Source organism: Arachis duranensis, chromosome 1 (assembly GCF_000817695.3).
Source record: "Arachis duranensis cultivar V14167 chromosome 1, aradu.V14167.gnm2.J7QH, whole genome shotgun sequence".
Classification (NCBI taxonomy): Eukaryota; Viridiplantae; Streptophyta; class Magnoliopsida; order Fabales; family Fabaceae; genus Arachis; species Arachis duranensis.
The window spans coordinates 102,909,287-102,932,993 of NC_029772.3; the positions used below are offsets into that span (position 1 = coordinate 102,909,287).

The 23,707-nt window shown below is 32.0% G+C and overlaps 6 protein-coding genes across 7 annotated transcripts; 2 read left to right on the forward strand and 4 right to left on the reverse strand.

The window, feature by feature from the left end:
* Positions 1–1,937: 1,937 nt before the first annotated feature.
* On the forward strand, positions 1,938–4,988 carry LOC107468940 (protein MICROTUBULE BINDING PROTEIN 2C). The gene is made up of 5 exons (XM_016088323.3): positions 1,938–2,361; positions 2,654–2,737; positions 3,458–3,814; positions 4,021–4,239; positions 4,632–4,988. The coding sequence occupies exons 1-5, from the start codon at positions 2,155–2,157 to the stop codon at positions 4,800–4,802; spliced, it is 1,038 nt and encodes a 345-aa protein (XP_015943809.1). The 5' UTR covers positions 1,938–2,154; the 3' UTR covers positions 4,803–4,988.
* A 1,161-nt stretch (positions 4,989–6,149) lies between these two features.
* On the reverse strand, positions 6,150–7,054 carry LOC107471005 (protein BREAKING OF ASYMMETRY IN THE STOMATAL LINEAGE). Of its 2 annotated transcripts, none has more exons than XM_052256851.1 (3): positions 6,726–7,054; positions 6,580–6,655; positions 6,150–6,347 (listed from the first exon to the last, which is right to left on the reverse strand). In XM_052256851.1, exons 1-3 carry the CDS (start codon positions 6,972–6,974, stop codon positions 6,343–6,345), a joined length of 330 nt encoding a protein of 109 aa, XP_052112811.1. In that variant the 5' UTR covers positions 6,975–7,054; the 3' UTR covers positions 6,150–6,342. The 2 variants fall into 2 exon arrangements, with proteins under 2 accessions (XP_052112811.1, XP_015945932.3); XM_016090446.3 differs by having other exon boundaries at positions 6,531–6,655.
* Positions 7,055–8,709: 1,655 nt separating this feature from the next.
* Positions 8,710–10,565, forward strand: LOC107468931 (isoaspartyl peptidase/L-asparaginase). Its single transcript, XM_016088314.3, has 4 exons — positions 8,710–8,924; positions 9,004–9,237; positions 9,667–9,753; positions 9,880–10,565. The coding sequence occupies exons 1-4, from the start codon at positions 8,763–8,765 to the stop codon at positions 10,366–10,368; spliced, it is 972 nt and encodes a 323-aa protein (XP_015943800.1). The 5' UTR covers positions 8,710–8,762; the 3' UTR covers positions 10,369–10,565.
* Positions 10,566–12,451: 1,886 nt separating this feature from the next.
* On the reverse strand, positions 12,452–16,554 carry LOC107468922 (hexosyltransferase GAUT11). Its single transcript, XM_016088304.3, has 2 exons — positions 16,051–16,554; positions 12,452–14,350 (listed from the first exon to the last, which is right to left on the reverse strand). The coding sequence occupies exons 1-2, from the start codon at positions 16,201–16,203 to the stop codon at positions 12,896–12,898; spliced, it is 1,608 nt and encodes a 535-aa protein (XP_015943790.1). The 5' UTR covers positions 16,204–16,554; the 3' UTR covers positions 12,452–12,895.
* Positions 16,555–18,539: 1,985 nt separating this feature from the next.
* On the reverse strand, positions 18,540–19,738 carry LOC107470997 (uncharacterized; the record flags this gene model as incomplete). The annotated part of the gene is made up of 3 exons (XM_016090438.3): positions 18,540–18,830; positions 18,923–19,005; positions 19,429–19,738. Coding segments are annotated over 3 exons (684 nt in total), but the record flags the coding sequence as incomplete, so codon positions are not given.
* Positions 19,739–21,401: 1,663 nt separating this feature from the next.
* On the reverse strand, positions 21,402–22,821 carry LOC107470987 (uncharacterized). Its single transcript, XM_016090428.3, has 4 exons — positions 22,706–22,821; positions 22,166–22,466; positions 21,865–21,971; positions 21,402–21,748 (listed from the first exon to the last, which is right to left on the reverse strand). The coding sequence occupies exons 2-4, from the start codon at positions 22,243–22,245 to the stop codon at positions 21,402–21,404; spliced, it is 534 nt and encodes a 177-aa protein (XP_015945914.1). The 5' UTR covers positions 22,246–22,466; positions 22,706–22,821.
* Between the last annotated feature and the right edge of the window lie 886 nt (positions 22,822–23,707).

Below are 23,707 nucleotides of genomic sequence, written 5' to 3' on the forward strand. Positions count from 1 at the left end.
ATTTTTTTTCTATGAATAAATATGTCAGCGTTTTTAACTTTCGTAGGTATAAATGGTAGTTTACTTTGTTTAAAAAGTTAGATTAAGAGAAGTACAATATTCCTATTTTATTAGGAAAGAATAATATCCTTATCACTCAAGGATATATAAAAGGGAAAAAAATCTTATCCCTTCATAGAATTAGTCTAATTTAATTCAAATTAGTCAAATTTAAATACATTATGGTAAGAAAAAAGTATAATAAGAATTTAATCGTAACAGGATAATTAGGTTTCTAAAAATTTTAACTTCAGATTAATTAATTTCTAAAAATAAATTGATTTGATCTTTTAAAGTATCAAATGATAATGATGGACACATTATATTTTTTTATTAATTTATTATATAAAATTTAAGGATAATACTTATATATATTGTTAACTATTATTATGTGTCTATTTATGAAAGATTTAAATGTATATAATAATTTTTAGAGAGAAAATTCACATGTTTTAGTAAGATTTGTAGTAAATAAAGAGTAGTTTATAAAAGTTATATAAAAATTCAAAAGATAATGAATGTTTTATTGTCTAAAACTACATCATTTTTATGTTCATGTGACACACATCATTGTAGATAATGAAATATATGTGCAATTTCATTTCGTTTCGCACTATTTATTGACAGAAGAACATCTATGTCTAGTATTTACTATCGTAAATGATCTAATTGGTATTTTTTTTCTTCAAATACTAATTAGTCTGAAGTCAAAATCTTGAAAATCTAATTATCACTTTACTAAATTTAATACAATTAAAAATGACAAAGAATAGATAATACTAAATTTTGACACTATTTTATTTAGACTATATTTTAGTTATTTTTTGCATATTGAAAAGCTTTTAACTAGTCTAAGAATAAAGATTCAACCCCATCCTTATTCATTTTTATAAAGGACAAGGTGTTCTTTGTCCAAAGAAAAGATACTTCAATTCTCAACTTTTTTATTTTTGGACAATACCGTCCTCTATTGAAAAATCCATTAAATAGTAACTAAAATTAGTTTTGCGAGATTTTATTTGTGATCTCAATAATATGACCAACTATGACCATTGCTATTATGAGTCTACCACCTTCTTCATTCTCATCATTATTACTTTTATCTCTACTATGTTTATTGTATAACCATACTTTATCACTATGGTTATCTCTTCTACTGTCGTCATTACCAATATAAATATTATCAACATTTAATGTTATCTTATTTTATTTTTTGTTTGATGCTATTTTTTTAAAAGATATTCATACTGTAATTACTTTTTTTCCTGCAATATCATTTTTAGTAATGTCTTTCTCCACTTAACCATCATCAGTAAAAAAAAAATTTTTAAAATAAATTTATTAATAATTTGTAAAAATTTAAACCCCTAAACTATAAATAAAATTCTTACAAAATTAATTTTTATTATTATTTAACGAAATTTTTAATAAAAAAATTGTATCGTCCTCAAATAAAATAATTAAAGATTGAAGTGTTTTTTTTAGACAAAAAATATTGTATTATCTTTTATAAAAATAAACAAGAATCTAATTAAGTTTTTACTCTTAATCGTATCTATTGTTCATTCTTAAATGCAATTTAAAATAAGGCCGTATCATATCGAAATGTGAGTTGCAAAATTATTATAAAAAAAAACATAGCAAGCTCTACAAATTACAATTGGAGAAAGAATTTTTTGACAATTTTTTTTCTCAAAAATCATATATCAAATAAAATTTGACAATTTCCATATAAATGTGCAACGGAAAAATTGGCCTTAAAATAAAATGAAATAATTTAGTTAAAAGAGAAACAATGATTTTGTCGTTGTTGAAGTTTTTTGAAACATTGGCAGCGGGTGTTGCCAAATGGCTACTCTACTCTACCAGCTTACGAAAGCAACCAGGAAGGGCAATTACGTCATTTCAAACCTGATCCCTAACACTGAATCGAAAATATCCGTTGCTTTCTCTTCGAATAGAAAATCAAAATCTACAATTTTTTTCTAAAGCGAGGGTCTCTCGTCGCAGTAGTGTCACTCTCAAGTCAAATTCTTTTGCCCTTGTTTATTTTGATTTCTCTTTGTTCGATCTTGATTCTCGAGCATCGAATTTTTTCAGTGGGAGAAAAAGAAAATGTACGAGGGGCAGCGATTCGTGGATATGCAAGGAAATTCCGATTTCGGAGACCCTAATTCGTGGCTTTCAGCTCAAGATAACTCTTCTTCCGAACTTGCTAGCTCCGCCGCCGCTGCTGCCGCCGCATCTGGTGGTGCTGGAAACTTGCATCGCGTCCTCTTCAACGACCTTGTCGAGATTGTTCCTCTCGTTCAGTCCCTCATCGTAAACCCTCCATTTTCCCTCTTATCTGTTTTTCAATTTTCAATATCTTTTTTCCGTTTCTCAACGCTTTTTTGTACCAATGTGAGAGCAAAGGAACGAAGTTTTTGGGAAATTAGAACAATTTTAGAATTATTCTTATGATTTATGTAATTATGCCATGTGGAGGAAGAAAAAGGAAGCAACTTTAACTTATTTTGATTTGATCTGATTAAACTTATTTTTTAAATATCTTTATTGAATGAATGATGATTTGAAGTTTGAAGTGATGAGTGGAACTCTTGAATGTGGATAGGATCGTAAAGCAAGAAGCTCATTCACCCGTCGTGGTTCCATTATCTACACCAAAACGCCTACAAGAGAAACGTTGTCTAAAAAAGTAAGTGTGTAATAGTGTAAGACTGCAATACATTTCCCTTTTCTTATTTTTATTTTTATTTTTATTTTTTTTGGGTTCATAATCTAGCATTGTCTATTTAAGGGTTTCCTCCCATTTGATATAATTTTGATTAATATATGACACGCTTCTGAATGGTTTCGTTAATTGATGACTTAAGAGTTGAAATAATGCAAACTCATCTTTCTATATATATCATATATACTGGGACAAGTAAATCTGAAATCAGTCAAATCATCTAATTTTGGTTGTTATACTTATTTTAGTATTCTTTTGTTGCAATTGTATGGATTTGTTTGTTGCCATTGGGTTTATCAATGGTAATTATAGTTGAAGCTTAATATGAAAATTTACTGAACCAACTTATTTTCCTCTGAGAGCATGGTTCTGCTGCTGCCCACATGAATATTGCTCTCATACCATTGGACTGCTTTATATTGCTCTTTGATTGCATTTTTGGCATGTTTCTATAACAATCAACTTATTTCTTGCCAAATTTTACTTAATGAAATTGGATGCTTTGGTGAATGATATTATTCATGTAAAATATATCTGGGGCAAATGAGTTTTTCCTCTTCTAAATTCTAAATTCAAATTATTTTACAACAGACCATCATTTTATAAATTATCTATTGGTCATGCTCATGTGTGCTGCATCCTTTTTCAAATAATCAACTAATTGATTGTTCGTATCCATTGTAGGCAACAGATTTAAGAGGGAAAAATGCCACTCAATCTATTCCTGTCAAAAAGAAAAAGGACCAAGCTGAACAAGAACAAGGCAAAAATGGTAACAATAATTCTGATGCTGACAGTTTTTCTATGTTTTCTTCAAGAGCTTCGACATCAGAAAAGGACAGCGAAGAGCTAGTTGTATTGAAGGAACAATTAGAGGAACTTCAGAGGAAATTGCAGGAGAAAGATGACCTTCTAAGGTCAGCTGAAAACACAAGCGAACAACTGAATGCTTTTAATGCAAATCTCGATGATCTGAAACGCCAGGCTTCAGAAAAGGACTCTTTGCTTAAGTATACTCAACAACAACTCTCTGATGCTAAGGTACCAATCCACTTGTGTTTTCTAATCAGTAATTTGGCACCAATAGTAGCAAAGTTGTTCATACTGCAAGCTGGGTTCATCCTTTACAAACCATACCTTTGGACTATATTCATACTCCCATTGCTATTGACGGAGTAGGTTTTTGAAGGTTTTAAAGTCGTTCCTCTCAGTCTCTCACACATCAACAATGTCTGCTTTTTATGCAGATTAAGCTTGCAGACAAGCAAGCTGCCCTTGAAAAGATACAGTGGGAAGCAATGACATCGAACAAGAGAGTGGAGAAACTCCAAGAGGAGCTAGATTCTGTGCAAGGAGACATTTCATCATTTAGATTGTTTCTTGAGGGCTTAACAAAAACCGATACTGCTGATTACACCGATGATTATGACACCAAGCCTTGTGATTTAAATTACGTTTCCAGTATTGTGAGTTTATCAATACTTTATTACCAACATGCACATCATATATCTGAAAACTTGTTTATTGATTCTCTTCATCCTTCCTATGGCTTCCTTTTTCTGTGGAGAGGGAGCTGCTTAAAGCAAATATACGAGATTGATGTGCACCATTTATGTTTTAAGATCACAATTTCACATGCATAAGTATATAATTGAATTGGTAGAGACTCACATGTCTATTTGCAGGTGAAGTTGATAGTCGAGACCCGTTAGATGATTTGACATATTTGACTAAATTGTTATCTAATAGTTCTTAATTATTAGCTTCACATAAAGACAACTGCATCCGAGTTTCTATCAATTGAATTCTCGAGTTGGTAATGAACTTTTAAAGTGAAAATATCTGCTTGGTTGAACAGGATGATTTGGATGAGGTGGAATTGCAGAAAATGGAAGATGCAAGAAAAGCTTACATTGCTGCACTTGCCATTGCCAAGGAAAAACGAGATGAAGAATCAGTTGCTGCTGCCGCTAAAGCTAGGTTACATCTACAATCATTTGTTTTCAAATCCAAAAATTTCACTATGTAGTTTCATTTTAATTGCTTACACGCTAGGCCCTGTAGTCACATAGATTAATGCACTTTCGTCTGTATCAGCGGCATTTGTTAATGGTTTGTCTATATAAAATGCCTTTTTGATTCATTCAACTACATATAGTTGTGTCATTTTATATCATAAAGTGAAGCTGGTTCAATGAGGTGATGCTTTAAGGTCTGTGAAAATATTGTTTTATTTTCATTTGGGTTAACTACCAATGGAAATGATCGACATTTTCTCTTTTTACAATCTTGTTTTTGTTAGTATATCTTTTTTGGTGTCTAATTTATATTTGTAAATTGTAAAGTCTCTTTTTCTTTTTTGGTCTGCCTATGTAACTTGAACAGCAATTTATATTTTCAATTTTTGGATCTCTATAACGCCTTCACGAAAGGAATGTAGCTAGAATTTTTGGGTACAGGAATGTAGCTAGATTCCTTAGGGATTATAATTTTTTAGGATAATAATAACTTGCTTTAATACTAACATAAGTAGAGTTATATTTAGATTATTTAGAGAAATGATTTAATAAAACAATAAAAAGTTAATAAAGGACTATTAGGAATTACCAAAAACTTATTAAATTATTTTAAAAGCTCGCATGATAGCAAAAAATAAATTAATTTTTAAATTGGTTTAATTATGTTATTAGTTTTTAACTTTTTATAGTTTTATCAATTCTTTATAATTTAAAAGGGTTATAGTTAGGCTCCTATATTTGGATAAAAGTTTGTAATTATATTTTTATTAGTTATTATTTTTCATAAAAAAAAACAATTATATTAGAATATTTGCTTTTAGAATATTTCACAATTTCATCTTATATCAAACAAAAAAGATTATTCCAAAAAAACAGTTGTATTTTTTAACTAAAAAAGTTAGAAAGAACTTAATTGAAAATTTATATTTAATATGAAAATTTAATTACAAATTTTTAAATTATAAAAACTTAATTAAAAATTTAGTGAAATTATAATGACTAATAGAATAATTAAATCTTTTAAATTATATAAATGGCCAATATATTTTATATAATGAAGACATTCATTCACTACTTGAGGTGATCATTTTTAAAGAAAAACGTTATTCATACACCAAATATTTTTGGTACTCGAATAAAAATATAGTTGTTACTAATTAATTGTCTTTGGATTATTTTATGAAACATACTTGTAAAGAAACATATAAATGGAAAGATAATAAGTTCCTCATATCATTTTTATCATTTACAATTTTTTTTTATTCTAAGAAGTTCTATATTCTAAAAAAAAAAAAAAACTCAACCAAACTCTTTGGTCTATTTGATAAACTTAATTCGTTATTTATGTTTTTACAGGATGAAGAAATGGTAAATTATATTTCTAGCTTATTATTCACTAAACAGAAGCATTCATTTGTGAAAAAAATGGGAAAATGTGGAGTCATGATCAGAATCGACAGCACTGAAATGGAATAAATCGGATCTTTTGCTTCTTTTGACAAATATCTTCTGACTTAGGCATCTTTACAGGGCTTCCCATCCACTCCCAATTTAACCTGAAATTTTCCAAAACAAATAAGAGAATAACTTGAGAATCACTTTTGAATCATTGTTAAACAACCCACCCGTTTATATATTTTAACTACTATAATATTTTATGATACTATCTTATTGTTCAATTTACTTTAAAATGAGCATAGTTAACATTTTTAAATATGGTAGCATATGCTTTTACTTACACAGGGAATGCAAAAGAACCATTACTGCCTTCAGATCGGTTAGAATCACCTAATTCAGAATACAATATTCCAAACTCATCAATTCCTTCTCGGATTTGCTCTCTTTCCATCTCTTTTATCTCTTCCTACAAAGTAATAAAAGAAGATATAAATCAATAAGAAACTAATAATAGATCAAGGGTAATGAGATTGCACCTCTTTAAAAAATTCTGTACAATTTTGATATTGTTCATCATCATTTGATCTATTCCCATGCATCTGCTTATCAGTTTCTTCTTGTAGTTCTTCGTCATCGGCATAATTATTGGATTTGACTTCTTTAACAACATCAAATGATCCATCTTCTCCGAAGCAAAATACTATGTAATCTTCATCCATTGAGAGTGACCAATTTGAATCATTATACTGATTTCCATGCTGAATCCCATCTTTGTCCTTCACCATTGGATTGTTTAGTTGTCCGGTTTTACTAAAATTTTCACTTTCATGCAATAAATTTCTATGTTGAATACTAGTTTTTCTCATTGACACGTGAGGTAATGAAGCCATTTTATAGTCATCTATGAAAAGTTGATGAAAATAGTCACTAAATATTATAATAAACATTATGGTAACAAAGAAAGTAGCAGATTTTGATGATGTATGTTTACCTGTAGTGAAAAAACATGAAACTCTGCCGCTAACTCTACATGTTAGTGTCCACTGCATGTTGATGTTTATTTGATGCTGTTTGGAAGTAAAAGCAAGATGAAGATAAGAAGGAATTCAGCAATATTTGTTTCGTCGATGATGAGAGAAATTGGCATTTTTTGAGTTGGAATTTAGAATAAAAAAGTGGAAATAGGTCAAATGAGTAGCACAGTTTGAAATTTAAATAATAATCAGTAGTGCATCAGTTATGGTAGTAGTAAATTATGGAAAAAGAAGTGAGAAATTAGTGGCCATTTAATTTAATTTAATTAATTCACAATGGTATCCGGCCCATAATTTTCCATCAACATATAAAACCAAAACCAGCTAGCTCTCATGTAATTTGAAATTGGTCATAATTACATGGATTCTGGATCTAAATTATCATCCTATATTTTAATTTTATTTTCATTTTTTATTTTATTTCTTTTCTGTTACTACCACTAAAAAAATAAATATCATATTACAAATGTTTTTCCAACTATGTTAAGAGTGNAATTATCTTAATATGTATCTTAACACCCAAGTAGATAAATCTAATAAATGTTATATATAATAATTAATTTAGTAATTAAATTTTTTATATAACATTTTTTATGTTTTCTCTCTCACATTATAACAAATGCCACTGTGGTTTGTTTAAAAAGTTTTAAAAGTAACTTTTTTGAACTTTTAATTTATGAAAAGTAATAGTGTTAATGTTTGGTGCAATTTTTAAAATTAAATTGCAGCTTTTTAAGGAGCTATTTAGGAATTTATAGAGATATTAAAAAAAATGTCTTTTCTAATAATACTACTATTTTTTATCACATTTCTATAAAATGCACTTTTATAACTAAAAATTTAAATACAAAATAACTTATTTATAAGCTACTTTTAATATAATCATTTATTGTAAGGCCCAGTTTGGGTAACTAACTTAATTAAGCTCCTTTTGATAAAATAACTTAAACATTAAATGACTCTGTTAAAAGTAACTTATAAATAAGTTATTTTGTGTTTGGATTTTTAACTCTAAAAGTACTTATTTTATAGAAATATAATGAAAAGTAGAAGTATTATGAGAGAAGTCATTTTTTTAACTTCTCTATAAGTTCCAAAATAGCTTCTTAAAAAGTTGCAATTTGGTTTTTGAAAATTGCACTAGACATTAATACTACCACTTTTCATAAGTCAAAAGTTAAAAAAAGCTACTTATGGAGTTTCCCAAACGGACCCTTAAACTATTTTAAACTATTTTTTCAAAAAAAACTTAATTAAGCTCTTTATCCAAACTTGATCTATGTACTATCAGGTCTGATTTTTTTATTTTATCTTTTATTTTACCATTAATGTGATAAAAACAAATGAAATAAATACCCATTGATAAATTACAATATACTAGTAAATATATAAATTATTTTTATTATAATGAGATAATTATATTAATAAATATTAATACTAATGTCTTCTATTTACACATTTTTATTTTATATTTAGTATCGTTGGCTTGGGAATCTCAACCGGGCACACATAACTAGATCTGGCTTGACTGGAGTCTCCATGGGTTGGGCTATAGCTGTGCATGGCGGCGCCGGCGACATCTCCCGTTCACTGCCACATGACCGCCGCCAGCCCCGTGAGGAAGCCCTCCGCCACTGCCTTCAAATTGGCGTCGAAGCTCTTCAATCCAATTCGCCTCCTTTGGACGTGGTTGAGCTCGTGGTACAGTAACAACCGTAACGGTATTCTCTTCACTTTCTTCAAAGATTCTGTGATCTCATGCTTTTACTCTTCTGTATAGGTTCGTGAATTGGAGAATATTCCGCACTTCAATGCTGGTAGGGGTTCTGTGTTGACCTCCGAAGGCACAGTTGAAATGGAAGCTTCGATCATGGATGGCAACACTATGAGATGTGGTGCTGTTTCTGGTTTAACCACGGTTGTTAACGCCGTCTCTTTGGCTCGTCTTGTTATGGAGAAGACTCCTCATATATATCTTGCATTTGATGGAGCAGAGCAATTTGCAAGAGAACAAGTTAGGTCATCATTTCGTTGTTCTTTCTTTCTTTCTGCATCAACATTATTACTTTATTGAGTTAATACTCAAATTCATACATGGAAAATACTCAGATTCTCCAAATTAGTTTCCTAAAGATTTTGTTAATCATAATATAATTGTAAGTCAAATTGGTGCTTTTATAAGTTAGATGATGATTTGTCTGTGTGATGCGGCATGATGACATAGAATGCTACCACGTAACCACGTGTCACACAATGATTGGTCAACTAATTATAACCATGAACACGTCAACCAATTAATTTGTGACACATGGTATTAACCTGCTATGTCATCATCTAATTGTATGATTTAGAAGTTCAGATTTGAATGCATATGCTAGTAAATTGTTGTTTTGAGATGAATACTTGTAGCTTGTAGATACATCTTCATTGTCGAATATTTCAGGGTGTTGAGATAGTAGATTCAAGCCATTTCATTACTCCTGAAAATGTTGAGAGACTGAAGCTAGCAAAAGAAGCCAATAGGGTCCAGGTATTTGAATTTGCCTATGCTCTGTGCTTTTTAGGTGGGGTTATTAAGTATGCTGAATTTAAAGTCGAAAAGTAGCATATCTTATGTCACATTGATCACTTCAATTTTTTGTATTCATAACTTCAGATTGATTATAACGCCCAACCCATCCAAAATGATACTAAGAAGGAAAAGCCGTGTGCTAATGGGGATAGCCAAATTGGGACTGTCGGGTGTGTGGCTGTTGACAGTCATGGTAATCTAGCTTCTGCTACATCTACTGGAGGATTAGTGAACAAAATGGCTGGCAGAATCGGTGACACACCTGTCATAGGTGCCGGGACTTATGCCAATGAGCTTTGTGCAGTTTCAGCAACAGGCAAAGGTGAATCAATAATACGTGGGACGGTTGCAAGAGACGTGGCTGCCCTGATGGAGTTCAAAGGCCTCTCTCTCAAGGAAGCTGCTGATTGTGTTGTGCACGAGCGCACACCAAAGGGCACCGTTGGTTTGATCGCTGTGTCTGCTGCAGGAGAAGTTGTGATGTCTTTTAACACAACAGGCATGTTCCGTGGATGTGCTACCGAAGATGGCTACTCAGAGGTTGCTATTTGGTCTGATGCCCAAGTTGAGTAATCCTCATGTCTTTCCTGGTTTCAGAGCTTTATGTATCCTGACATCAGTAAATGTTTCTTACATGATTGATATCATAAGAAATTCTATCTCGAGTTACATAATGAAATACTATAGTTATGTTACGTCATCTATGATATAGTTTGTCCCGCATCTTGAATATGATCATATTCTATTATAATCCTGAGCTTTATGATGAAGTTCCTTGAAAATGAAGTTCCATTGCCGACTTCTTTGGCCTCATTTGTATGTGAAATATACAAATTTTATTGATTGTAATATATGGTAAATGATGGTTTTCCTTATGCTGTATGATCAAGAACCTTCTTAACTGAAAAATGACCAGTGATCCTAAATGGTGAATGCCACATTAGGATCAAAATTTTCTCCACCTAGGTGTACATTACCCTTCATTATTAAAATCCATAGTTGTCTAAACCTGAACTGTTTAGGTTTGTTGACTTGCAAGTTGCAACCAAGATGCTTTTGTAGGTAATTAAAAAACGATACAATTGATGAACTAATGACTAACCAATCAGGCTTTTGACTTTTTGTACAGTTATTCAGAAGTAGAATAACAAGTTAAATTTGAGTGCATCATAAAATTTCTTTCGTATCAGGTTCAATGATGGATCCGAATGCGTATGGAGTTTCAATGATTGGGACAAATAGAAAGAATGTGAGTGATAAGGAAAAAAAATTCCAAGAATAAAAGACACAGCAGCAAGGAAAAGATAAAGATAAAAAGAATGAGTTTACAGTAAAATTAGTCTTTAAAAGATAGATCATTCTCTAAATTTATTTTTGAATAATTTTATCAATCAAATTAGTCTTTCAAAAATTATAAATTAATCATTTTTATTCTTCCGTCACTCAATTAATAGTTTTCGTCAACGATTGATGATATAGAATGTTAATTGACAGTATACATGACACATAGCATATTTGATTGGACGTTGAACAAATATGTTTTTGAAAATTTATCAATTTAGTCTATTTTTTCAATTATATAAAGTAATCCTAATATAACCTAACGACATTAAATTAATAGATTTTTATAAATATATTTGTTCAGCGTCCAATTGAATATATTAGGTATTATGTATAATGTGAGTTAACATTTCATATTATCAATCGTTGACGAAACCTGTTAATTGAGTGACTGAAGGACAAAAATGATTAATTTATAATTTTTGAAGGATCAATTTAATTGATAAAATCTTTTAAGAATGAATTTGAAAAACGAGTCATTGATTCGGAACTAATTTGACTATTAACCCTAAAAAGGATAATTGGATAGTTATTTTTCTATTTACCTCCTGAGCACGTATCAGTGAGGAGGATGAGTTCCATGTATTGATTGTTGTGGTTGCCCCTCCGATGTGTCACAAAGCACAATAATTTTTTGTTAGATTGTTTTAACTTTTTGTGTACTTACAGGTTAGAATCACCATATAGCTATTTCATCACAAAATAGAATAAGAGAGGGCACAAAAGGATTAGAAGGGAGTAATTGTATGGTGTTAGAGCTAGTTAAAGTAGTTACATTGTTATAGAAGTGCAATAGGTAGTAGAGGAGTTAAGTGCGTGTGTCAAAAAATAAAAGGGATGGAGTTGGCATGTTGTATCTTGATTCTTGAGGATTCATTCTATCTGACTAGTAGTTTCTTGCACTCAAAATCAAGTAGAGTTCTACATTTATAAAGGTTTAACAATAGCATTGGTTAGTTAGCAAGATTTATTTTTTGTATCATAAAATTCATAATGTGTCTATTCTATGATGTAATTTGGCTACATTTTCAAGTTTTAGTAGTTTCTAAAAGGCCTTTAATAAGTGAAATTAAAATTAAAAGACTTCGTAGGGAACAAAATTAAATAGTTATTAGAGTCTAGTGTGACAATTTCAGTTCTTCTTAGCACGCTGTTAATAATTCTGTGATAAAAACAAGGCTAGAGACTAATGTGAGTCTTGAATGCCAAATTGAATAAACTAAAACTTTAACGACCAAATTGAGACATAAGTATAATTTCAAAGAACAATCTGAATATTAACTCGGCATCGAGTTATATACTCATCATCAATAGGTTGCAGGATTCATCAAGTTACTGTAAGGATCTCATAAAGCATGAGGAGATGAGTAAAAAAATTGTTTCAATTCAATTACATCACTATTTGTCATTTGAAAGAGGTGATAAAATAAATTATTACAAGAATTACTAACGAACCAATCATTCTACTACTTGCAGAAGGGGAAAAGAAAGCCCCCACTAACCAAAAAAATGTATTCTCCCACATCTCTTCCCCTATGACATATGAACTTTCTAGTGTATAAGAAATCATTTTTGTTCTCTTTCAATGTCAAGACTGATAGCAGGGGGATGAAGGTAAAGAAAAATAAAAAATAATAAGAAAAAATCCTAGCAAAGTCAAAATTTCCTACTTCTGGCTCTACAGTAAGGAAACCACAGATCAATGAGTTCAAAATATCTGGGGTTGCAGAATTCCATAAGCATAGAGAAGTAGTGCATTTCAACTTGTGGCACAGTCTTGCAGATAAGGGTGACTTTGATTTATGTACTTGTCCCATAGTGGCTTATACCTGCCTATAGCAAACTTCAGCCATGGCTTCATGTTCCCGTTGAAGTGAATGACCGCCGCACTTTCAATCAGGCGGTTATCAATATTAAGGTCATAACCCAATCCTAAAACATGCCATCTTCTGTCAAGTGGCTCTGTCAGACCATAAAAACATAGAAGACCAGGAGGAAGAGTCCCAAGCTTCCAGAGTGTCCCATCAGCGTTCTGCTCTTGCCAGTAATGATATTTGGCGGTCGCATTCGCCTTCCTCCATGCAACCAAGTCAAAAATGTTCATACCGAATGCCCATGCACATGCCTGAGGGTCAAACTTTGAGCTTATAATTGAGTTTGAGAAGTTGAGATATTTGTAGTACCGATGAAATGCTTCAAGGCAAGTTTCCACTGCACCATTTACATTGCCATGCAGATCCAGTGAGAAAAGCTGAGTCAGGTCCTTCTGTACAACAACATCATCATCCAAGAAAACAACCTTCTCAAGTTGCGGATAAATCTCGGGGATGTAAAACCGAAGATGATTCAATAAAGACAAAAATTTGGGATTCCGCATTTTCGGTTCGACATTTGCATCCTGATATAGCCCAAAATAAAAGGTTTTTGAGTCTGGATTCAGGAGCTGCTTGACAATAGGAGAATAACTTGCATTCAACCACTGAAACTCCTCAATATTCTGTACCTCTATGGTGGCCCCTTTAAAGTCATTACTGAGGAACCATGTTTGCATTGCTCCATAATTGACTCCATCAGTGACTATGTGAAAGACTAACTGCTTTGGATGGTCAGCATTGGAGACAGTTGAATTAACAACTACTGAGGTTGCCAGTACATTATCTGAAAATATGCAGAAATGATAAAGATTGTTGTCCACAAGCCGCTGCGAGTTTTTCTTTTCATCTGAGAGTGCTTTCAGAGATGGCTTCTTTAGCCAATCAGACATGAGTTTCACATTTAAGCAATGAAGACTCCTCGGTAACCCCTCGGCTGCTATTTGACCAAACACGGTACTTTGAACCGTGGCTGCATTGGCACGCTCTTCAAGAGCTTGAATATGCGATTTCATAGTCACTATTGTGGTTGCAATGTCATAATGAATGTCTTGTGCCTTAAAAATTAGAGAAGAAAGGCTTTTAATAATTGGCTCTGCTTCCTCCAGTGTTACAGGCTCCCCTGTCATCGCAGCTTTCGAAAGCAAAAGCTGGCAGCCTCTGATCTTTGCGCTAAGCTGCCAAGCAAGGTGAAGATTGTTGTGCTCTTTGGCAATAACTACATAAGCCTTGGCAAGAATCATTTGTTGGGTTAACTGTCGTGAAAATGATTTTACACTTAAAATTTCTTCAGTAAAATTCAAACTCTCCTTAGCAAAATGTTCAAGTCTAGCATTTCTCTCCTGCAAAGGAAAATCACCTGCCTTATAAGTACCAGAAGGTGGAGAATAATAAACTACTTGGAAGAAGTACCACTATCAACTAAGCATTAACAACAGTCATTCACTAATATTTAACCTCCACATCCCATACTTTTTCACTCCATGTGTTATTACACATACTTTGAACATGTTTATTAGTTCATATTGGTGACAGTCAACTTTAGCTTTTGATATCATCCAGAATCTTGAGTCCGCCACTTTAGGTTTTGACATCATGGTTTCAGATATTTTCCTAAGTGTTGGATGCTTAGAGTGGATTTTATGTATCAACAATTGAAAGCGGAATACTAAATATATTTTCAAAAAATGAAAAAAAAAAGTTTCCTATCCTTGTCACTGACCTTTTCCATGCAAAATCTATTATTACTTTATTAGCTTCTTCAATCTAACTCAATCATTTTTTATCTACCTAACGCCATTTCCTCAATAGGACCCAAACACAGTCCAATGTAGCCAAATTACAAATGAAACGTTTGATAACATGATAACCGAAGACACCTTGGAACATGGAAACAAATTCCAACAATATGAATACAGTCTCAGATAATTTCCCATAGTTCATCCAGCAACAGAAATTACAATCTTGACCAAACATGCAAAAATTGTATAGGTAATGGTAATGTTGTGATGCCAGCCCAAAAGGAAAATGCATTATTAAAATAAGGAACTAATCATCGGTTGCTTTCTTTCTGGTTTATGCAGGATAACCCTCAGGATGCCAGACTATTGCCTCAGCATCAACCATGAGATTAAATTGCATCAGTAATCACAGCAAATAACCAAGATATTTCAGTTTTGGCTATTTAGTTGTGTATGCTAAATAATTGTGGTGAAACACACAAATCAATTAGCCATGTAAAACTGTTCTATTGATAACCCACTACCGGAGAAGTTTCAAGTATACGGATATATAGAAATAATGAGGAAATGCATTGTCCTTCAAAAAATAAAAAAGTATTGAAACATTTACTATTGAATCTAGGATGAAATGAGATTGAAAAAACTATACTTTCAAATTGTAAGCTCGAAAATAGTGCACAAAACAACAACATTTGCTACCACTCATTAAAATACAACTAACATGTCAAGGCTTCATTGTTATTGAAAAAGAGCAATTAGAAGAAGAGAGGGGCCGATAAATACAAGCATCATGATAAAACAGTTCAGTCCAAGGATACAACTTTCACGTGTGAAACAAGAGAGGAAGATAGTATTGAGATTCAAGATAACACTGATCCGCATTGAAAACACTTCAATCTCAGCTGTATATTTTAAAGTAACTGACAACTCAATTCACTTTAGGATATTTCAATAAATATCAATTGCTTTCTTCCTATTCCAATGTTAGCTATCAGATTGAGGCAGCTAACAAACACAAAAACCATTAAGACGAATTGATCTAAACCGCAGTTCATTGACAGTGAGCAAAAATGTGATGAACTCAATTACAGTAGTTGAAATGCAAAGAGAACAACACAATAACACATCAACATAACTACCCATCAGATTAACAAAACCGATTCAAACAGCATTGAAACTAAGCTCCAAGCAGAAATCCCATCACAATCAAACTCTAAAAAGATAAAAAATTGATCACCAAAAACACAACAAACAATGAGACAAATGATCAAACAGCAGATATGCATCGTAATTTTTCTTACCAGCAAGGGGTACTCGTCCCGATCTTCATTCTGATTATGATGCACAACGAACAAGACTAACCCTACAACAGAGGACAAACCAAGGAGAACCCAGATCCAATAAGAGAACCTCCGTCGAACCGGGCGCCGAAAATCGGCGGCCCGTCGCCGCATCTTTCGGCGGTTGCGTCCACAATTCAGAGCCGAATCGAGGATTCAGAGCGACCCATGTGTTCGATTCGATCGAGAATCCATAAAAATCGATCCTTTTGAGGCACTAATAGCAAGGGAGCTTATGATTGATGGTGCCAATAATTAAAGGGGCCCCCTTTGTTGAGTGCTTGTGAAGTGAAGACAAAAAGAATCTACGTAACATGCAGTTGCTGCATTCGGAGTGAGTGAGGATTGTTGCAATCTGAGATTTTGAAAAAGCTGATTGGAAAATGTTGATCTGTTCTTCTATGATGAGGATTTTAGTGACAGTAAGATGGAGTCGGAGAATAAGAGTTAAAGACCGACAAATAATGGTAAATTAAAATGTGAGATTTTAGATTAAGAAACTAAAAATGAACTCAACTGAATTTTTAGGAAAAGAAAAATACTGTGTATGCTGGTTAACTGGTTTAGTTCAATAAATGAGATTTGGAAAAGTTTATTTTTTAATAATTACTCAAATCGGATTTTGAAGTTTTTAATGTTAGAGAGCTAGTATTTTAAGTTTTAAAATATATAAAATAGTCTTATTTTTTTAATTATTTTTATTTAACTAAAATGATTATTTAGAATTTTTTAAAAATAAGCTTGTCCCAGACCAAGAACAAGAAAGCTTGTCCAAAAACGAAAAAATACAAGCAGCTTATATTTTCTCCCTTGAAATTTACCATAATTCAACTTGGCTTCTCTTTATTTCTAAAAGTATGCATTGACCATTTTAAAATTTAAGAAATATTATACACGGTATATTTAATTTTAATACATTGTAAATATAAAATATTTATACAATTATATAATGTTATGCTAGCAAAAGATATCTTTTATCTTAAAAACATATTTGATTGAATATAATAAATTAATAAAAATATTATATAATTTTATTTATTTAATAAAGAATATTTAAAGGTGAATTATTTTCTAATTTCTATATAAAATAAAGGTAGAGAGAAAATAAACACTACACCCAATTACAGTTAATTTTCTGCCAAACAGAATAACATCTTCATCAAACTTATATTACAAAAAATAATTTTTGAACATTTAATTTATTCTACTATATTAATATTTACTTTATGAATATTACATTTTGGTGTAGGCGCGTAGCTCCAATTTGACAAACAAATTCCTCTTATTATTTTACAGAACAAAGCACAAATAATACTGAAAACTACTGTTTTTCATTAGCATACCGAGTTAATTTTCCTCGCACCTTTTCAAAATCAGCCAAATACTTTTGGATGAATTCAAAATCTCTACGAGTTAATATATATGGATGTTTCTTCTGCTAGGTATCAGAATGTTTCTTTTTCATACTAAATAGATGTTCTTTTATATATTTTTTGAATTTTTTTGTATTGCAAATGTGAATGTCTCTATTTCTTTAAGAATTTCATATTTATTTTTTAAATTTTATAGATATTTAATTATTTTTGCTAAAATATAATTGGATGTTTCTTTTGTTAAGTATTATGATTTTTTTATATTAAATAAATGTTTTTTTATAATTTTGTAATTATGTAGTTTGCAGTCTCTTTAATCATCAAAATGACACCTAATATCCCAAAATACAGAGTAACATCTTCTTATAAACAATGAAATCAACTTTCTCCCAAATATTACAAACAAAATTATCAACCGTCTCCTAACCCAAGTAGTTAGCACCGTCCAGCCAATTGGACCTCAGGAGCCCAACCTCCAGCTGGAACACGTCGCAAATGTTTTTAAACTATACGGTGGTCTTCAAGATAAAGTTTTTAATCCTTCTAAATTGCTACAAGGAAGAGAAAAAATGTTTCTAAACCATACGGTGTGGTCTCCAAATAAAAACAAAGTAAATGAAGCATGTTGTACCTTTTCAAGTTGATCAAATCCATCTAGTTGATTAAGCAACTCCATCAGTGTTTTCTGAATCTTACTATCAGCAGAGCGCCCGCATTGGTGAGAGAGAAGTGGGTGTGTGTGATTGTTGGAGGTGGATAGATTAATGTGAGAGAAAAAAGGAAGGCTTTTATAGGTTTTAATTTTTGGCTGATAACCTTTTGGTTTCAAATACTTTTCCATTATTTTATTGAGTTAGTTATAGTTATTTTTGACTGATTTTCTTTGGTTAGCAAACATTTCCGTAATTTTAATACATTGACATTATAAAACGTTTTTATAGAATGGTACAATCACATTTATTCTTTTAAATAACCATTCAGACATTTACGTAATCAACGCAAAAATTAGTTATTGTTATTATGTATTACGTAAAAATTACTTTAGTTATAGTGCATCAAAATTAAATTTTATTTTATTTAAGCCAAAAACCAAAAGTTTTTATGGCGTTTGGTAGAAATTAAATAGCCTCCAAGTTTCTTAATCTTCCTTCTCACAGCAATGGTCATGCAAGGTGAGTTCTGCTTCAAGCAATACTCAACAACCTCAGATCTCGTCCTCATCCGCAGCCTCCTCTTCGCCATCAGCCGCCGCACCAATGATCGCTTCCTTTGTCCGACTACCAACAGCGACACGCTTTGTTGCTTCGCTTCTTGCACTATGGCAGCGCCCTTTTCCTCTGCTTCAAGCATTACTACACTTACTTGCACCTCAAGAAACAGAGGAATACAACATGTTACATAAGCTGAACAATGTTCCATTTCCTAGAAATCAATGAAATACTTTTTAATTTGAAATTTACTCGGGGTTTCTTTATTTCGCATATGTTTTTTATTTTAAGCAGAAGTTGATAAGCCTTTAAATTAAACTTTCTTTCATTAGAATCTGTCTATCAAATCATCAAATTAATAAAAGGAAACAAAAAAAAGTGTAATAATATTATATATTGGCATGGATATAAATCTATTACTTGTAACTACTTAAGAAAACTCATTATCTTATGTATGTCTAAAATATTTGGAAGAAAATAAAAAATTAATTCAAAACATATTAAAATGATCTTATTTTACATTCTTTAATATTGCTGAAATAATTGGATAATTTTGGATTGTTGTATTTCGTTATTGAATTAAATATTTGATTATTTGTAAATAAATAAGATCTAACTAGTATGTTGTTCCCAGGACGGTTAAAATTATCTATATTATTAGCATAGATATAAATCTATTACTTCATACTTAAGAAAACTCATAATTCACAATAACACATAATGGAATCTTTGTAAATAATAACATTTGTGATTCTCACCTTCTCTATTAGTGGGTTTGGCTACATGAACAAGAATAACATTGTCTTGTCTCTGAATAGTGCGAGAGAGTGCCCAATCTAGAGCACCCTTAGCTTCAAAGCTAGAATCCACAACCACCATAACCCGGTTGTTGCCACCATTTTCATCAACACCACTTTCATCAGCCTTGTCTCTACAAGATTCATGCACATCGTTGCTCGAAAACTCTGTTCTAGAAGCAGAAGAAGCTCTTACGTGAGAGGTCGCGTTACCAAAGCACAAACCTCGCAACCTCAGTCGTGGCCTGCTTCTTCCTAGTCCCTTTTTTTTTTTTTTTTCAAATTGTAAGGAATTAATATGAAGTTATGAACAATGGAACTGTTACTATACTATATAGTATGAGCTAATAATATATAGTGTGTTCATTTGGTAACATAAAATTGAACAATGCCAGCTTCAATATTCAATGTGACACTTGACTTTGATATTTATTTATTTGTCTTTTGGTCACGATCCAACCTCTCAAAGAGACATTTAATGATTTATTTGTTTGTTTATGTGTGATTTTCTTAGTAGGGAGGCCAGTTCTGTATGAACGTGGTCGGAATCATGAAGATCTTGGATTGATGAACAAGAGTTGACAATGTTAACACACGTATAGAGGAATAATTTTGAGGGAATGCACCACAATTAGAATAATCAAAGAAAATTAAGAAAACACACCAATGAAATGAACTTTGAGATAATTAGGTGTAGCGGAGATGGCGTTAATTAGAATTTGAAGACATCAAGGAAACATGGGCACACGTACTGATGTAATCTCGACAAGTATAATTTTTAATTGATAAATAATTATAACTTAACTTATTTAAGAACAAGTCCGGTATTATGGATATGTGATAAAATACAATAGTATCGTTTGACCTATATAGCTAATTTTGTTATTGTTAGACAAAAATTTTTATATATATTTGAATAACTTTTGTTGTTTTAAATATATTAATGAATTTGAAAAGTAAAGGAGACAATTATTTTGAGTTAAGAAAGTGTAATTGAAGTAGAGTATGTATGATGTGTATCTTCAAATATTTGTAATAAAATGTAAACATTATATTCATTTTGAGCATGGGTGTTCAATTAACACCGAAATAAGCAAAATTGTAATTTGTAAAAGTACTTTCATGTAATTTAAACTCTATTTTGCAAAAGTGCTTTGTTCTTATCAAATTCCTTCCAGTAATAAATGATTATATTCATTGAATCCATACAAGACTATAAAATCAGTTCACATTGTGGATTCAGGTTCATCTGCAATAATATTCCATGAGTTCCTTCAAGTAAGTAATAAACATGAATGCCAATAATAGTATTGAAATTTTCACTGTGACAGATATGTTAAAAAATATTTACCAAACATTCATCAATTCTTTTTCTACCCAACGACTGGTTCTCATTTTACAACGGAATCTAACTTAGCATTCACCTACAATAATACATGAGTTAGCCTAATTTTCCTACTAATACTTAATTGACAAATAATGAGTTCAATTTGAGTGGTTTAGAAGTAAATAAGCATAGATGTTGCTTGAGTTTTTAAAACGTTTCCTTTATCATTTCTTGTTCTTTTTTCTAATACGTTTACAACACACTAGTATTAACAGAGATTTCTCTGCATCGTCTAAGATCTTTAGTGTAGCATATTCTTACCAATGCTTTGAAACAATCTCGTATTCAATTGTAAACAGGACATTAAACATAATTAAATTATTGCACCTATGCCATTTTTCTTCCATGATGACACATAACGCTAATTCATAGCATTTGGATGGTTAATAGTTAAAATAATCCCTCAAAAATCACACATGCATTGTCTTGATTCTCACGGAAAGATCAAGCACCTCAAATTGAACCCTAAAAAATGATACCACCATATTGGTCTTTGCATAGACTGACTGTTATATCTGACCAATTTCTTCGATAACCAAATTGATAGTTATCTTTCAGAGGCTATTTTGATCATTAATCCTATCTTATTCTTAGATAAAGAAGAAAAAAGATAGCAGCTCGAACAGTATCTGTATCTATAACGCGAGCCATTGCCACTATTAACTATGAACATGACTTTGCTCTTCATCATGAGGCAGCAAACAAGGAAGAAGGAAATAAAAATTGTGCCACAAACAGCATGAGAACTTATACTCAAATATGGTTTATTGGTTACATGCCTTGTCCTCAGTTTGATCACCTTTCTTCCCAATGCATTCCTTAGCCTCGTTGCATGGTGAAGTACATCTTCTGGATCCATGTTCTTCACGCATATAACTCGCTCGTTTTTGTTCTCTGTAATTCCCATCACAATCACTCATTCAACTTTTAGTAATTAGCCAAGAAAAGATCCCCCGAGTGAGTTGTACAATCCAACTTTTGTTAATTAATTAACAAAGAAGAAATCTTACTATAAAAAGCCTTCAAATGTGGATGCTGACCACGAATGAGTTCAGTAACAACCTCTAATTGAGGATTCTTCTCCTTAAACACAGGCAATTCCAACTCCATAAAAGCCCTATTATTATTTAAAATAAAAGTAAGAATCGGATCATCAACACAAAGTAAAATATGAGAAGAAAAAGAAGAATAAGATGCAGTAACAGTTATAAAGTGATAGGAATCAGGGATTTTGGATTAGGAACGACGAAAGAAAGCAGCATGTTAGTAAACGCAGTATAGAGAGAAGAAGGAGGATCAAATGGAGGGTACCTTATACCTCTACTGCTTCCGCCCCAATTGCAATAGCTAACAATGAGCTTCTGAAGTTGCCATACTCCTCTCAGAGCCATCCCACAAAGACTGGAATGAACACAGCTATGAGATTATCAGAGCTTAGTCCTAGTGTGCGTCTCTCTCTGCACGAGGGATGAATATTCTGGAAAGGAAATAGCCAACTTAGAGGAAGCTTGTGATTGACTATCAATATTGGAATCCGGAGAAATATCAACCGAATTATTACAAGATGGCTTGCTATACACATGTGCTTCTTGATTATTAATATTGTCCATAGCTGAAAAAGAAAATCGTAATTAAATCTAATTCTAATAACCAACCACAAGAAACCCAACAACAAGAACAACTAGCACAGCAACAATTATTCAGGCAACAATTATTCAGTAGCATTTCTAGCTAAAAGTAGTAACATATCATAGTGCCAAAATCTCAAATTGTAACACGAGCAATATGAACATAGCAAATAAATTAAAAAATCCAACACAGCAAGGGATCAAAGAGGAGTAGAGGACTTACCTCGGGAACACGGGAAGGCGACGGAGACAGCGACGGCAAAGAAGAAGATGGCCGGAGAAGAGGCAGAGGAGACCATACTGAGAATAGGAATGGCAACGGGTCTCCATGGGGGGCAGCGGCGATCCCACCCACCTTCCCCTTCCATTATCTGTCCCCTATGATGCACGGACACGGGACACGACACAACACGACACGGGACACGCCAATACGTAAATTTTAAAACCTTATAAGACACGGAGACACGCATACATATAAAATATAAAGTATTTTTTTAGATAAATCATAATACTATTTTGATATTTTATCGATAATAACATATAAATTAATTTTTTAATTATTTTTAATATCTTATTTTAATTATATCAAGTATTTAAAATATTTTTGTTTTAATATATAACAATATGTACTACATCTAAATTTATTTCAAGAATATATGTTAAGAACAAAATTGGACACGCTGACAAATGATGGTATTTCAGTGTGTCCAAATGTGTCTGGAGGAGAATTTTTTATTTTTTATTAAGACACGGTTGGACAAAACAGACACGCGTATCGAACGAGTGTCGATGAGTGTCGTGTCTGAAATGTGTCCGAGACGCGGACACAACAACTCAACGAAGTGTCCATGCTGCATAGTCTGTCCCCGTCCCCCGACGGGTAGGGGGACCCCATATCCACCGGGACCTAGGTATCCACAGATATACGTGGAGCTTTTAAGAACGAAAAAATTTTGCAAAAAATTGATAATAGAATCAAAATACGCAGAACAGAGACAGTGATAACAACAAATCCACAGAGGCACTGATAATAGCAAACCACAGAAATCATTTTGACAACAGAATCAAAAAACACACAGAACAGAGGAGAACAGCAAATTCACAAAGGATAAAAATTAACAAATGCTTCAACGTAAATGAAAACTACAGAAGCCGACTTAACGGAAGGAAGAGGAGCCAATGGTGGAGGCTGACGATGACTATGAAGAACAACGAAGACAGGACC